The 16,576-nt window shown below is 32.9% G+C and overlaps 1 protein-coding gene across 1 annotated transcript in view; it reads left to right on the top strand.

The window, feature by feature from the left end:
• Positions 1-16,576, top strand: part of LOC121410405 — a 43,064-nt gene that overhangs the window by 11,477 nt on the left and 15,011 nt on the right. The window contains exon 2 of the mRNA XM_041602475.1: positions 3,608-3,667. Within this exon, the coding sequence (XP_041458409.1) occupies positions 3,639-3,667 (29 nt within the window). The 5' untranslated portion in view covers positions 3,608-3,638. The remainder of the gene's footprint in view (positions 1-3,607; positions 3,668-16,576) is intronic.

Raw genomic sequence — 16,576 nt, 5'->3', positions numbered from 1 at the left:
CACCTGCGAAGCAAAGTGAGACTATAGGCGCCGCTTTTCCGACGGCGACGGCGGCGGCGGCGTCAACATCAAATCTTAACCTGAGGTTAAGTTTTTGAAATGACATCACTTAGAAAGTATATGGACCTAGTTAATAAAACTTGGCCATAAGGTTAATCAAGTATTACTGAACATCCTATTAGAGTTTCATGTCACATGACCAAGGTCAAAGGTCATTTAGGGTCAATGAACTTAGACCATGTTGGAGGAATCAACATCGAAATCTTAACCTGAGGTTAAGTTTTTGAAATGTCATCATAACTTAGAAAATATATGGACCTAGTTCATGAAACTTGGACATAAGGTTAATCAAGTATCAATGAACATCCTGCATGAGTTTCACGTCACATGACCAAGGTCAAAGGTCATTTAGGGTCAATGAACTTTGGACGAATTGGGGATATCTGTTGAATTCCCATCATAACTTTGAAAGTTTATGGATCTGATTCATGAAACTTGAACATAATAGTAATCAAGCATCACTGAACATTTTGTGCAAGTTTCAGGTCACATGATCAAGGTCAAAGGTCATTTAGGGTCAATGAACTTTGGCCGAATTGGGGATATCTGTTGAATTCCCATCATAACTTTGAAAGTTTATGGATCTGATTCATGAAACTTGGACATAATAGTAATCAAGCATCACTGAACATTTTGTGCAAGTTTCAGGTCTCATGATTAAGGTCAAAGGTCATTTAGGGTCAATGAACTTTGGCCGAATCGGGGGTATCTGTTGAATTACCATCATAACTTTGAAAGTTTATTGGTTTAGTTCGTTAAACTTGGACATTAGAGTAATCAAGTATCACTGAACATCCTGTGCGTGTTTCAGGTCACATGTCCAAGGTCAAAGGTCAATGAACTTTAGCCGAATTGGGTGTATCTGTTGAATTACCATCCTAACTTTGAAAGTTTATGGATCTGATTCATGAAACTTGTACATAAGAGTAATCAAGTATCACTGAACATCCTGTTCCAGTTTCAGGTCACATGATCAAGGTCAAAGGTCATGTAAGGTCAATGAACTTTGGCCATGTTGGGGTTTTTTGTTGAATAACCATCATATCTCTGTAAGTTTATTGGTCTAGTTCATAAAAAGAGGACATAAGAGTAACCATGTATCACTGAACATCTTGTGCGAGTTAGAGTAGTATGCAAAGTCAGCACTGCTGCTATATTGAACCGCGTGATGCAGGTGAGACGGCCAGAGGCATTCCACTTGTTTGTGAAATGAAGAGAAATTTTTAAATGTCATAACTTTCTTATTTTACATCCAATTTTGATGAAATTTTCAGTGTTATGCTTGTTGAATTTTCTCTTTTTATTCAAATCAATTTTTTGTTGGAGTGGACTTGTCCTTTAATAAAGGATGAACTTTTTGTCCTAACAGAGTACGATTTGCGCGAGGGACATGTGGGAGGTGAGGCCGTACTCATGTATAGGTAAAGCCGTACTCATGCATAGGTAAAGGTAAAACTGACTATCGACCGACGTCCGTGACATAACAATTAAAATATCACTGTAATTGTTAAGGGATTCAATTCAATACTTTCCATCCAAGAGAATCGTTTTGTTTCCAATACTTGTTAAGGGTAGGGTTTCACACGCCAATTCTTGTTAAGGGGTGCATTTTCAGAACATGGAAAATAAATGTTTAGGGTGCTTTAAGAAACCCCATGTTCACGCATGGTTATCATTTCGTCAATGGAAGTGGCCCCTCCGGGAGCTCATGAAACATCAACAATATCACGTTTTCCATTAAATGTGATTTTCCAAGAAGTTCATATATTTATTTGAAGTTCAGAAATTCTAGGAATGATAAAATCAGAAACGCTGCCAGCCTTGTTAGAGTAAAGTCCGATTACAGTAGACTTCAAGTCGTAGCTTAGATGATGACATCATTACAATTTGGAATTTAATTAGCTTTTAAGTTTTATTCTATCCAGGGAGGTTGTAATAGACTGGAATGTTGATTTTAGTATTCACACTTTTCAAATCTTTGATTTAAGATTTATAGGTTATGTTAAATCAAAAGTTCTATTACAGTTTCTCTTAAAATGTGATTGCAACAGATTGTGTAGTGTGTGATGGGCTTATATGTTTTTCAAAATTCTGACAGAAAATAAGTTTCTATGAAGTGTTCCATCAAGAACCGGAAGAAATTGATTTTTATGATCAATATATACCTGTCTATCACAATTTCAGTAAAAATGCTGGGGTATTTTACAGCAAGGGATTTCAATAATCAGAAGATTTCATAATTTCAGCTAGTTTACATGTACATACACACAGTCTGAACAGTGTAGCTCAGCTACATGTACATGTAGTATTCATGAATAATAGCCATTGATTGCTTTTGCAAATGTGTTGACCTTCAGTCAATTATCCTTTATTGGATTAAGGTTATTTCTTGATCTTTTCTCCTTGTTATCATTCCCAATTTGTACCTTACAATTTCCAAATATTTAATTTGTTGTAGACATTCAGATGGACATACAAATTTTTTTTTAAAGTAAAATTTGACATCACTTGTAAGCCTAGACCTATTTATACGCCCGTCTTGACGGGACGTATTATGGTATCACGCTCGGTGTCCGTCCGTTAACTTCTTCTTGTAAATGCGATGATTTCAGTTTAACTTAACCTAGGCTCATATAATTTGGTATGTATGATACTTGCATGGACCCCAGGAAGCCTATTGATTTTGAGGTCAAAAGGTCAAAGATCAAGGCCACAGTGACCTATTTTCATTTTACCCTTCTGCAGTCCTTATGAACACGATAACTTAAGTTTAACTTAACCTAGGCTCATATAATTTGATGTGTATGATACTAGCATGGATCTCAGGAAGCCTATTGATTTTAAGGTCAAAAGGTCAAAGGTCAAGGTCACAGTGACATATTTTCATCTTAGCCTTCTGCAGTCGTTGTAAACGCGATAACTTCATTTTAACTTGACCTAGGCTCATATGATTTGGTATTTATGATACTAGCATGGATCCTATGAAGCCTATCAATTTTGAGGTCAAAAGGTCAAGATCACAGTGACATGTTTTCATCTTACCCTTTTCAAGTCCTTGTTAACGCGATAACGTTAGTTGACCTTAACTTAGGCTCATATAGTGTGGTGTGTATGATACTAGCATAGATCCTAGCAATTCTATTGTTTTGAGGTCATAAGTTCAAAGGTGAAGTCGCCATCTTCCACTTTTCTTGCTTGACCAATAGCTCCATTTTCCACGTTACAGACGGGCGTATTATGTGCTCGCCCTAGCGACACTCTTGTTTGACATACATGTACATGTACGATTCTAGCCTGTATTATTAATTGTGAATTGCATTTCAATTATTTGAAAGTATAAATATTACATGCTACAAAGTATGTCAAGTCATAATATTTGTCAATCAGTAACAATAATGTTCATGAGTTTGGAGTTTAAAAGGATGTACAATTCATTTTATAATGCAATATTGTACTCAATGTTTCACAAGTCATTTTAAACACTTGTAGATTTGAAGAGTATTTTTGCAATGAATTACACGAATCATGAATGAATTATATTTTTCAGACTTACATATTCCTGTGGATTTATTGGAAATATGAACTATTATGGACCTACTCCAGATGAGTAAGTATTATACCTTTCTTGTTTCTTTGTGTTCATCTATATGAAATTGTCTTTACAAGACAAAGTATAATAATAATAGCTGGATTTTTAAAGTGCTTTTTGCCCGAGTATACAAATTGCTGCTATTAATTATCCCAGCTATATCCGTGCTGCCTGCAGGTGATCTAGCACTTGAGGAATTTCTTAGTACCAGGTACCAATTCACCTCACCTGTGTTGAGTGCAGCACAATGTGGGTTAATTTCTTGCTGAAGGAAAACACGCCATGACTGGGAATTGAACCCACGTCCCTCAGATTGAAAGATGAGAGTCAAAATCACTAGACCACAATGTTCCAACAGGAGTAGGAAAATAATGTATATGTTTCAACAGGAAAACACTTCAGTGGGAAGCAAGAAAATCAGAGAAGTTGACTGATGACTAATAAATGATCTCAGAGAAAAAAATAAACAAAAATGGTCAAAGAGAAATAATGAAATTTAATTAGTTCTAATACAATTACTTCAAATTTTGATATTCATTCAGGGGTGGTAAGATAATTCCCTGTTTGTTGAAATCTATGATTAAGTACTAAGAATAATATGAATTACTTGTGCATTTAGTACTATAATTCTGTTAATCTTACAGATGTGCAATGACTGATTTAATTTTTTCATCAATTCAACTTGTTGAAAGTATTGTAGATTTGAATATTTTGATCAAATGTCAAGCACCTCTTTTTATTTAATTTTTTTTTATCTCACATGTAATTTATAGGCCCTTTGAACAATGATCAGATAGCTTAAAAGATTGTATAATTTGTCAATCAAATGGATGTTTTATAAATTATGTTAATAGGAGAAATAGACAAATTATCTAGACCATATAGTTTTATTTAGGACTCTTCATTCTATTTAATTTTATTTCAATTTCCAGCAACTAAATTACATAGTTTTGAGTATTAAATCTTGAGATGAATAGACACAAATTTTGATAACAGGGTCAGGGTTCGACAGTTGCAAGAGTTGTATATTAATATCAAAGTGGTTGATTAATGGAAGGTCTATTAAGTTGGGTTTGTAATTGTATAGAAAGCAGCCTCCTATTTAATTGATAATTGTTTATACTAGAAATTATATAATTTTATGTAAGATATCAACCTTTTCAAATTTTCAACCCTTCTTTCTCACATGGGTTTTATCACTTATGATTAATCTATCTTTTCACCTTGACAATGGTACTTTTACAGAGTATACTGGTATGTATCACAGGGCTAGAAAAGTCAGTTTTTCCCGCTCATTTTTTTATTATGTGTAGTAAACAAGTATGACATTTATACTAAATTATGAAGCATGGGGTCACCCACTTATTTTTAGGGTTCAATGTACCAGATTTTCTGTCCCTTGCATAATTTTTCATTGAGGATACTTATGGACAGAAATTGATCAGACAGCTTTTTGGAACATGATTCGTCTGGTGAAGTGAACAAGTGTTTAAAAATATATGTGTAGATGAAATCAATATTAATCAAGCAATGTCTAATCTATGCACAAAAATACTGAATTTGGTCATCCCACTTTTGATCAGTAGTTACCAACGAATGATATCATCACTAATTTCTGGGGTTTATAAGTTTTTAAACAAAATTTGCAAGTCAAATAATCAGTTCTGGTTGGTAAAACAATGCTTAATGATTGCTATTAATACAAATACAGGGGCTACAAGTATAAAAAAAAGATGGTAAGTTTGCTCCCAAAATGCCAGCTACGCAAATTTGTTAGAAGCCAATGCGAATTTCAAATTTCTTTTTGTCTTGTACAGTAGGTGCCCAGTAGCTTTCCATTGTAGATTTGAGAACTCCATAAATTTGTGATGCATAGAAAGTATGTTTTATATTTTAATATGTACCTTGATCGTAAAGCAACCCACAATGCGAACTACTGTAGATTTTATTACCAAAATTATGTTCAATCTTTATAAGATATAGAAGTAGGAGTATAAGTAAAAAAAAATAATAATGAAATGCAAAAGTACAGGTAATGTTGACTCTGCAGAATATAGCGTATTAAAGGAGTCTCGAATCTAAATAATTGCAGCAATAAAGAAAAAGAATACAATATTTTATCACTTTGATAGTGGAGCTTAGGGCGTACAGTATATGGTTGCTCCAAACATTTATGCCCTTTTTACACAGGATTTTCTTAACCCCGGACTATCGCTAACCCCGTACTATCCTTAACCCCGTACTATTATTTTTCCTTTTCATACATGCCAAATTGATATTGCTAACCCCGGATAAGGAATGCTTGCTTTTTACACACGAAACTCGCTAACCCCGGACTAGTGGTTTTTGTTGATCATTCGTAGTACAAGTGCTTCACTCGTACACTTTTTACACACGCTACAGTTTCCTTAACCCCGTACTATATATAGGTAGGGCCAAATTGCCAGCTTAGCCCACTTTCGTTTTACACATGCGATCTTAACCCCGTACTATTGCTCTTAGCACCGCAATTGGTGGGATAACCCTGCTTTTTTGCAGGGCCAAATAATCCCGTACTATAGGTGGGGTTAGCCCACTTTGCAAAAATGCTGTGTAAAACGAAAGTGGGCTAAGCTTAACCCCGTACTATAGGTGGGGCTAAATTGCCATTTAGCCCCACCAATAGTACGGGGTTAAGGAAATTTTAGCCTGTCTAAAAAGGGTATTACACATTTCTTAGATGTGCCAAAAAAAGGTTTGTGAACGTCATGTACCTGACTTGTACATTGTGTGTGTGTATATGTGAAATTGTGTACATTATAAAGAAAATTAATTTAAATTTCACATCTACAAATTCCTACCATGAATACTCTGTATTAAAAATATTTCTTGTTAAGTATGAAGCAAAGTGCATGAATTTCTGTTTCAAGTCATTTTACCTAGATGTAAAATGTGCAAAGGGGTTTCTGTATTGCACTTTACACATTCCTCCAAATTATTGTAATCAGGCAAGGGCATGCTAAATTAATTGAGCCAATATCCAGAAGAATTTGTCCCCAAAATTGAATCAGTATCGCCTTACATGAGGGAGCCCACTTATTGAGCAATCTGTTCAGGACCTGCGACAATCTCATTATTTTTCAGTCAGCAATTTTCCATTTTCTGTGTTTGAGGATCTTTTTTTATTGTTCTTGGCTACCCAGTTTTAGGGTAGAGAAGATGCTAGTCTGTTTTCAGGTTTGTGAAATAGTTTCACCTCAGAAGCATATATAGCTAGTTGTTTTGTGTGATGTAAATGAAAAATTCTTCAGCATTTTTTTTGTGAGGGGGGTTGAGAACTTGTAGATAATGGAACATAATAATTCAACATATATATTTTCAGTATCAGGATATTTTCCAATATCAGTTTGATAATGTCTGAAAATCTAATACTTTAAAAGTCTTGAATGAAGGAATGGCAATGTGTGCTGTGGAAGACATCCCTCTCATACCTGGTTATTTCCCGTTGTTTGAACTAAGATCAGGTTGCCTGCGCTTCTTCTAACTGCACAGATAATGCCATTCCTACCCAACCAATTCACTGGATGTTTGTTGTCAATGATGGAAGTGGGTGGGGTGGGACATACATCTTACACATTCATTGGATCAGCTGGAGGGAGGGGGGGAGCAAGTAAAGAAGGTGCGCCAGTGTATTAATAATTATTATTAGAAATTGAGATATTATAGAATTGAGAGTATGCATCATATTACAAGATACTTCAATTAATAATTTTGCACAATTTTTTTTTTTTAGGTTTGAGATCTAGTTTCTTTTATAACATGTTGCAGCGTATTATAGTTTTTAAATGTTATCGACATTGATATTGGAATTTAAGATATTACACCTACACGTATGCATTTTTTTTTTTACTTGAGTCAGTCAAGTCTTTGTAGTCCATTTTTACCCTTAATAATTGATTTCTTTACTCTTAAATGTGCTAGTCATGTTACATCAATCATGTTAACTAACAAAAGTGTGTGGTAGTTGAAGGCCATCACAATACAAGAAAAATATAGAGTGGGAGAGATGAGAAATATTGCTTCGTGCCATGAGACATACTGACTTTTCTTTTCAAAATATTGGAAACCTAGATTCTAATCATTGCCACATATATGTACTTGAAAGTAACGCAGAAACAAATCACAATGCCCGTGCCCCACAAGTATTGATTTGTAAAATGCGTAAGTAGAAGGGCAAAAATCAATAGCATCTCTGAGTAACTGATATTCAAGTCATACATTTTAATCTCCTTGAGTGTTCCAGAATGCTTTTTGGTGTGGTTATTCAAAGAATGGAAAAAAGGCCCAACAAACCCATGCAAAGCATTGTATCATTTTTTGTAACCATTTACAGTGTTAATTACTATTATCAGGTAACATATAGCTAGTTGTATCGTTTTCTGTGGAAGAACTTTTGAAAATCTGTATCAATTGTGCTTAATGAAAAAATATCATGATTCATCATAGTACATGTATATTCAGTATTTAAAATAATTTTTGTTTTGTGTGATACAACTTCCATGTGAGATGTTACAACGCTTAACTTTTCTACATTGTATAAAAACATGTATGTTTTTTTAAATCTGTTTTCATTTTAAATGCTCCTCTGGTGCTACTGCTAGGTCTAATGTAGATTTACATGTAAATGTTAAATCATTGTACAAGTAGAGTGTATTGATGCATGTATTTAAATGTCAAGTCCACCTCAGAAAATTTTTGACTTTAATCAATCTAGAGAAAAATCAAACAAGCTTATCCGGATGTGTATAATACATACGTAACTGTTTTGTGAAAATGCAAAACTTAAAGATGTCATAACTTTCTTATTTTACATCCGATTTTGATGAAATTTTCAGTGTTATGCTTGTTTGATTTTTCTCCTTTTATTCAAATCAATTTTTTTTGGGGGGGACTTGTCCTTTAAAATCAGACAGGTGGTATTGATATTTAAAAAATATGGACTCCTGTCATTTGTAATTCTTCTGCATACTATGAACTGGGTCCTGTAACACAAAGGTTAGCAATTAATTTCATTTTTGATTTTCATGATTTATTGTACCATGAACCATGCAGTCTATCGTAAAAAAAAGTTCTATGATCATTGCTATTAAGCTTTGTGTTATGGGCCCCTGGATGCACTTGCACAAAGGCATCTTAGGAGATTATTTTCAAGAAAATGTCGTACAGAAATAAAGTCTCTTGCATGGACAAATGTAGAAATATTTTCTTGAATTTTGAGATTAATCGTAATAGCCAATTCAGATTGGTCATGATGGTGTCTCCCAAAAGAATAACTAAATTAGGTTATCACTCCTTCAAGCCAAAAGGACCAAATCTGCATCTTTACCTTAATTTTTTTTGGGGGGGGTGTCCCTGAGAAAGTTATGAATTCATATTTTTCCTTTCAAATGAACAGGTTTTGAGATTTGCAGTTTAATATTGTATTCTTGCCACATTTGATTGTCAGTTTTAATAGAAGGAGTTGATAATGGGCATTTTTTAGGCCTATGGTACATGTAGATGTTTTAAAGAATATATTATTTACCAAGTACAAAAGATGAAACATCATTTAGGAATTTGAGGTATGTTGATGGTACATGTCTTGCATCTACTGTGTCTTTCATTCACCTCTCCTGTCTGGATTTCAAATTCCTTCTGTTTTCTGGTGTCACCATCATTGATGTTGGTCAGATGAGGAAAGTGTTTTCTCCTCTTTATATCTTCATCTAGTTTCCTGAAAGTGCATCAGGTCTCTTATCCAGCAAACCATTAGGATCATTAATTGTTCAAATAATGGGTCTTTCTGACACCTTTTAGTACTTCATATTGAGAAGGAAATTCAATATGGGAGGAGGCCAAGGGTTGACCTTTTTCATGAATGACTGGCAGATTTATAATCTTATGCGAAATGTTGTGACTCATTCATCAGCAAGTGCATGTACTACAGCAGAAGCAATCATGAATAAAGGCCCAGTTTACACCTGAAAACATAGGCCTACTTGTTTCAAAATATTTTTTTTATCATTAAAATTTTCCAAGTATGCAAATTAAATATTTCATTGGATGACAGGATTGTAAGAAATCAAAATATTTCTGTAAGTAAATTTCTTGAATTTTCTTATTAAAGTGAAGTGTACTAAAATTAAATTTAGGTTGAATAACTAGACAAAAAGCAGACAGGCACAATGCTAAAAATTTAATGAAAATCAGATGAAAAAAACCCCAAACTTTTGACACTACTAAAAAGTTGAGTTCATCATTGGCATGCGAATGTCAGAGCCCACGTTATCAGACATATTCTACATGTATATCTTTTGTATTTTAATTGTTTGAATTATACATGTACTTATGTACATGTATTTTCTCTTTCATCTCAAAAAAAGTAAATTTTGGTTTAATACTTAATTATAGAACATGTTACATGAAATTCACTGTCATAAAGAGCAAAAATTATGACACTTTTTTATAAATATTTTTAGCCTATTTAAAAAAAAGTTTTATAGTAAATATAATGATTATTATATTTTTCAATCAATGAAGAGCTTGTTTATCACCAGTGCTTAAGTTATTCATATTTGATATTAATATTGAGTATGAAATCTTTGGCTCCCTCAATTGCCTAAAGGCTACATGTATGTAAAAGCAGTATCGAGTGCATTAAACTATATTTTACATCCGGTTTTGATATGTTTGGTTTTGCTTGTTTGCAGGGATGCAAACCATTCCTTTTTGCTGGATACATGTACAGTATGTTGTAATTTTTCACCCAAAATGTAGTGTTATAGTTATTTCATAATGAAATAAAGTTTTCCTCAAATTCTGGTTGTATACATGTATATGTGTTTTCATGTATTCGGTATCAGGGCTCCATTTTTGAGACACGCAAGTGCGATTCCTACTTTATTATAAAGTTCCAATTTATGCATGGAAAAAAAAGGATGTAGCAAACCAGCATTGCCAATTTACCAGACTGAATGTGTTGAATATTTTCATTTTGTTAGAGGGTGAACACATGTACATGTACTGTATGCCAATATTTGAGATGAGGTAGTACAGCTGATCATATGTTATCATAATACTCTCCTGCATCACTAGTATGCACCCACTGTGTAGTATACATGAAGCATAAATGATTGAAGCAAGGGCCTGCAAGTAAATGCAGTGTAAACAATTGGGGAAATACAACTTTGGACACCTGCTTCTATTTACACTACCTCTCCTAGTACAGGTAAATTTCATTTTCACAATTCCTGTTAGCTCCCTTTGTCCTGCTAGTGTCAAGTGCATTGCCACTAATTACTAGGATCCTGTCATATTAATGAATTTCTTTGTGCTTTTAATTTGGCTTTTCCAAAGCCTGATTTAAGCCTTCCACGTGCATTGTAGTCTTGATTGCAGGCATGGTATTTAATCCCCTTGCCCTCATGATAATACATCTTAATCCACATGTTTAAATGAAACATATTAGTGTTTCTACATGTATTAAAAGTGCAATTAAGATTTACACATGACAATACTGGCTGATTTCAATGACAACTCTGGCAAAGACAAGTAAACTGATTTTTTTTCCTCCTAATATTGAAGGCATATAAGAAATGCAGCTATTCCTATCTACATTATGCTTCTAAATACTTAGTAATCAATTTACATTTATTATTATACATCACAATAAATTTTCAATCGAATGTCTGATTTGATTAGAAAATATATTCATTTCCATGTATTTTCTAATTAAAGTATAGGCCACCATGTACCAACAGTCTTGCATTTTCACATCATTACAGCATACAATTTGATACAAATAAATGAATACATACTGTATGGTTCAGTCAAGTTGATTCTTATTGTCAAATATGTAAAAACATGAAATATTGTATAATTTAAAAAAGAAATAGTAAAGGACATCATTGACTGTCTCATTTGCATGCCAATGAATTGTGCATAACACTCTTATGTGAAAAATAAGCGAAACTTTGAAATGCCATAACTTCTTATTTTACACCTGTTTTTTATGACATGTTTAGGCTTATGCTAGTTTGATTTTTCTCTATGAAAATCAACATTTCCTGGGGTGGACTTTACCTTTAAGACCTTGCCATGAATAATTTACATTTCATAAACATGATTTTGTTATTTCGATTTTTGTTAAAAATCATTTTGCAATGAGCGCTGTGTAGTGCCCATACATGTACTTGTTATGATGAGGAGAAAACCTTTGCTAGATGCTATAATCATGATTATTGCACTGTACAGTAGTTCATAGTACCAAGTGAAATGTTTTTACAGCAGTGACATACATGACATTCTACTCTGTTACTACATGTAGCACTCCATAATCATCTGCATATATAAACATTGATTTAATATAGAAGACAATATTTTCACTATTCAAAAGCAAAACAAATAGACCTACATAGTGAATTTGTGTAAAAATATCAACTAAAAAAATTACAATGTAGATGCTCCTTTGAAATAGAATGTACAAAGTCAAATTACAAGTAAGCTTGGGATTTTGAATAACTTGTAATATTTTATAGAAATTACAGTAACTGTTTAAATTCAAACTTACAATTTGCTCATGATGTGCTGTATGTTTAAAGTCTAAACATTTTGTACCATTCATAATTATACAAGCATATGGTTATAATTTTTTTTAGTAAATCCAATAGATGCTTGAAACATGCTTACATGTAGATGATCATCGAAATGTTAAACTTACAATTTGCTCGTGATGTACTGTATGTTTAAAGTCTAAACATTTTGTACCATTCATAATTATACAAGTACATGTATACATGTATGGTTATAATTTTTTGGGTAAATCCAATAGATGCTTGAAACATGCTTACATGTATGTGTAGATGATCATCGAAATGAAATGATTTTTTATCTGCTTTGTATTACAATCACCCCATAAATTCATGTCATGTTCTGTTTTAGGGGACTGGGTCTCAGTCATCAGAAATTAAGCATAAAGAGGCTAGTCCCTCATCAAGGTTTATTTTTGATCCCCCCTACAATTCCTGATTTTTTTAATTTTAAGCAGAACTAAAGCTATTTGAACATTTGTTTTAAAAGATCTGATCAAGGTATTTTGCCTTTTAAACAACGAAAATAAAGTACCAGAGGCATCTATTAAAGAAGAAAGAAGGGGGTTCAATTTATTAGGTAATTGATCAGTGATCAATCATTTGTTATTGTTGTACCCATCAGGGTCTTACCATTTCCTTGGGCTTTGAGTGCTCAAGAAATGAATTACAATTATACTCACGAACTATCAATTACACACACCGCTGCCTTTCCATTACATGTTACTTGATTGTATTCAGGTGCGGCTACCCCTTAGAAGTGATACAAATTAATTTCCGTTCCAAGCTCACTATTACTGGTAATTTGATGTAATGTGCAGCAAGCAACTAGGTTAATTGCATGAGAGTTATTTTCTTTGATAATTTCATTCCATTATTAGGACAGTAATTGAGTGCTATTCATTTGATAAACCTGAGTGCAACAACATTTGTTTCTCGAACCTTCATTTCCAAACTAAATGTTTTGAAGTGAATCGAATTTGAATTATAAATCACATTTGCAGATAGAGCAAGAATCATATTGAGAATTCTAACACCAACACTGCAGAAAAGATTGATTTGAAATGGGATTCAATCTTCAGGCTACCATTGCAACATGTTCAATCTGATTCTATACTTCATAAAAGCAAAGCAAGAATTAGACAAAGATCCTCCATACAATAATCATATGAATGAAGGAATGTGTATGTGTGTGTGTGTGGGGGGGGGGAGGGGGTAGAGTTAGCAATAATCATTTATGGATAATGGTATATATGTTGAGTTCTAGTTGATACAATGTAGGTGACTTATTTGAGCCCAAAAATATATTTTGAAAACTACTCAAATGTGGGTATGATTTCAGGATATTTTCTGCAAAGTTGTCTTTCAAGTGCACTAAATGTATAGAAACCACGAAAATAGTATTGGATGGTTGCCATTCCAACAAAAATAAGTCTTGAATATGGTCAGTTCATGATGGACAAGATGTCTATTACACTGCATTATCAGAACAAAATCTTAGTACTACACCTCTCTTCCTTCTCCCAGCCATACATTGCTCTTTGTTACAAAGCACATTCATCTGTCTTGATTCATATTTGTGTTTTGGGGGCTTAAACTTTTCCAGGGTTCAGAGAATTTATTGAAAAGTCGTAGAATATAATTTTTTTTTAGATAGTCATGATGAAAAACAATTTGAAATTTGGCAACATATTCAGACTAGTCCTGCAATGATGTTCTGTATCAATACTGTCACCCAGCTTTCTTGCTATGCCAGTTTCACATGTGATTGATGAGTCATGTAAATTTGCATTTTTATACTCTGGAAAATCATTGAAATCAAGTATTTTGAAAATAAATATATTTATGCGCTTTGATTCTGTATGAGCAGAGCCAAGGGCATAAAGTCATGTTATTTTCATGAAATGTTTATTTGGAATATGTAGGTGAGTACAGGTAGATTTTTTCAAACATTGGCTACTTTCACACTCAAGATTGGTTCAGTATAAATGATTTGGAGGTAAAGGATTCTGAAGTCCTTCCAAATATAAAGTATATCTACATATCAGGCACAGTAATTTGTTACTTATTGTAATATTAAAAACGATTTATAAATTCATTGTATGTACTGTAGACACAAATTTGATCTACAGGTATGTGTATGAATATAGAATATGACCTCCAGTTGTTTTTGTTGTCACAGTGTACTGTATGTGGATGTAAAAAGACCAATTAAAACTGTTGGAGTAATTGAGATACATCAATACATAAGATTTTTGTTTGGTTTAAATTGTGTTGAATAGAAATCTGGCAAGGACAATACAAAACAAATGCACTGCAATGTATACATGTATGTACCAGAAAATAAAATGCATTCAGTTCTATAAGGATTACATGTACACTCGTGATTTTTTACAGGGAGTCCATGAAATTATCATAAAGATGCACTTTACATGTTGAAGAAATGTAGGTATGACAAAAAAATGAATGTTGTCTTGATGAAAGAAATTACAATTGAACACAAGTGGAAAAATTATTTTGGAAGTGATTTTTCCAGTGAACACCTTCTTTTCAGTTTGAGATCTTTTTTTACAGTCACTCATGTACTTTCACTTCAGTCAGTTATATAATTTACTTTTTATTAAAAACCTCGAGAAGCATTAACTTCAATAGCTTATTATCAATGGAGTTTTATGTAACATATATAAAAAAAACATATAGAATCATTTTTTTAATATTATGCATTTTTATCCATGTTTTATTTTAAAGTTCAATAATACAGCCCTGTTAACATGATTAGCATATCGTAGGAATAGAAGGGCTGGTTTATTTTGAATATTCATCCTGTGATATGACAAGCACTTAAGTTGGAAATTCAAAATATAATGTAGGCCTACCCTATTACCCATTCATATGATCATTGATAATGTCCAAAGGAATTTGAGAACCACTGTCATAGAAAAGCACATACATGTACATGTAGCTTGCGCTGTATGTATCAGATCTCCCCAAAGTTTCCTTGGTACACCCCCCCCAAAAAAGGGGGGGGGGGGGTAAAAAGAGCAATTATCTCCAAATTTTGCCATCTTAGCCAGAGTTTATGTCAAATTAGATTTTATTCATAAGGACTATTGCATTGCATTGTTAAAATTATTAGAATCATGTAGTTTACATGTAAATGAGGCTTTGATTCCCTGAAAATAAAACATTTAAAAATATCTGGAAAAAAAATGACATTGAGGGGAAAAAAGAGATGCTTGTAACTTGGTAGATTACATACTGTATGTACATTGTTCATCCATTTATTTTCTTCCCACTATTAAATACTGCACGCCTATATTGCCTTTTGCCCACTCATAAAATATTTATCAAGAAATCATTGATTTTTCTGGTAGAATAACTACGTATTCACAATTACTTGATTTGTGAGTGGCCTCGACTCTGTAAAAATAGACAAGAAACTGGGCTTTATTAGATTTATTTCATAATACAACACAGTGAGTACTATGTATGTTAATAAAACGTCTTGTTGAAATGAAATTACCTGTCAGATGATTCTATTTTAGTGATGAAACTTGTTTCTAAATTAAATATATGTAGTTTACTTTATCTTTGATGGGAGAGAAGGATGTTTTTTTTTACATTTCAAACGATATTTTACATGTTCATCTACATGTAACCCCCTTTTAGCTGTCTGGAAATATCTTACCTCCACTTCTAAAGACTAGAGAATTAAGATTAGGGGTTATTTATAATTCACCCATATTAATTAGTGAACCGTTTTTATTAAATATTTACCATCATTTAAATGTAAAATCACAATACATGTAGTTCTCTGTGCTATGGGTACCTTGTTCAAGGCTAATTGTAGAAAATCCACCAGATAGCAACCAAATTTTGTAACTCCCGTATAACACTGAAAATATTCATTTGTAAAACTGCCCCCAAATTTTGTAAATATTGAATTGGATTTATTAAAACATCGTTTGGGGATATTTGTAATTATGATCATCATAATTAGCATTACAGGTATCACCAGCTAATAAAAAGTACAACAAAAATCTTATTGTAGCAAGACATCAATTGTCAATAATTCATGAAAGCATAGTTTTTTATCAATTTTTTTTTGGGGGGCAGGGAATTACATCCATTCTTGAGTTGTTTTTAGTTTTCCATTTTTAATTTCATCCCACTTATCCCTTGATATTGATATTTCTCTTATAATATATATGAAAATGGTACATTTCAAAGCCCATTTTACCCTCCCCCCAAAAAATTAAAAATAAATACATATCGTGGACATATAGTTGTACATTGAAAGCATATGATGAGTTTATAAAGT

The sequence above is a fragment of the Lytechinus variegatus genome, chromosome 3 (assembly GCF_018143015.1).
Source record: "Lytechinus variegatus isolate NC3 chromosome 3, Lvar_3.0, whole genome shotgun sequence".
In the NCBI taxonomy this organism is placed as follows: Eukaryota; Metazoa; Echinodermata; class Echinoidea; order Temnopleuroida; family Toxopneustidae; genus Lytechinus; species Lytechinus variegatus.
Note: the sequence above shows the minus strand (reverse complement) of the source record. Positions and strands in the feature narration are given on the sequence as shown.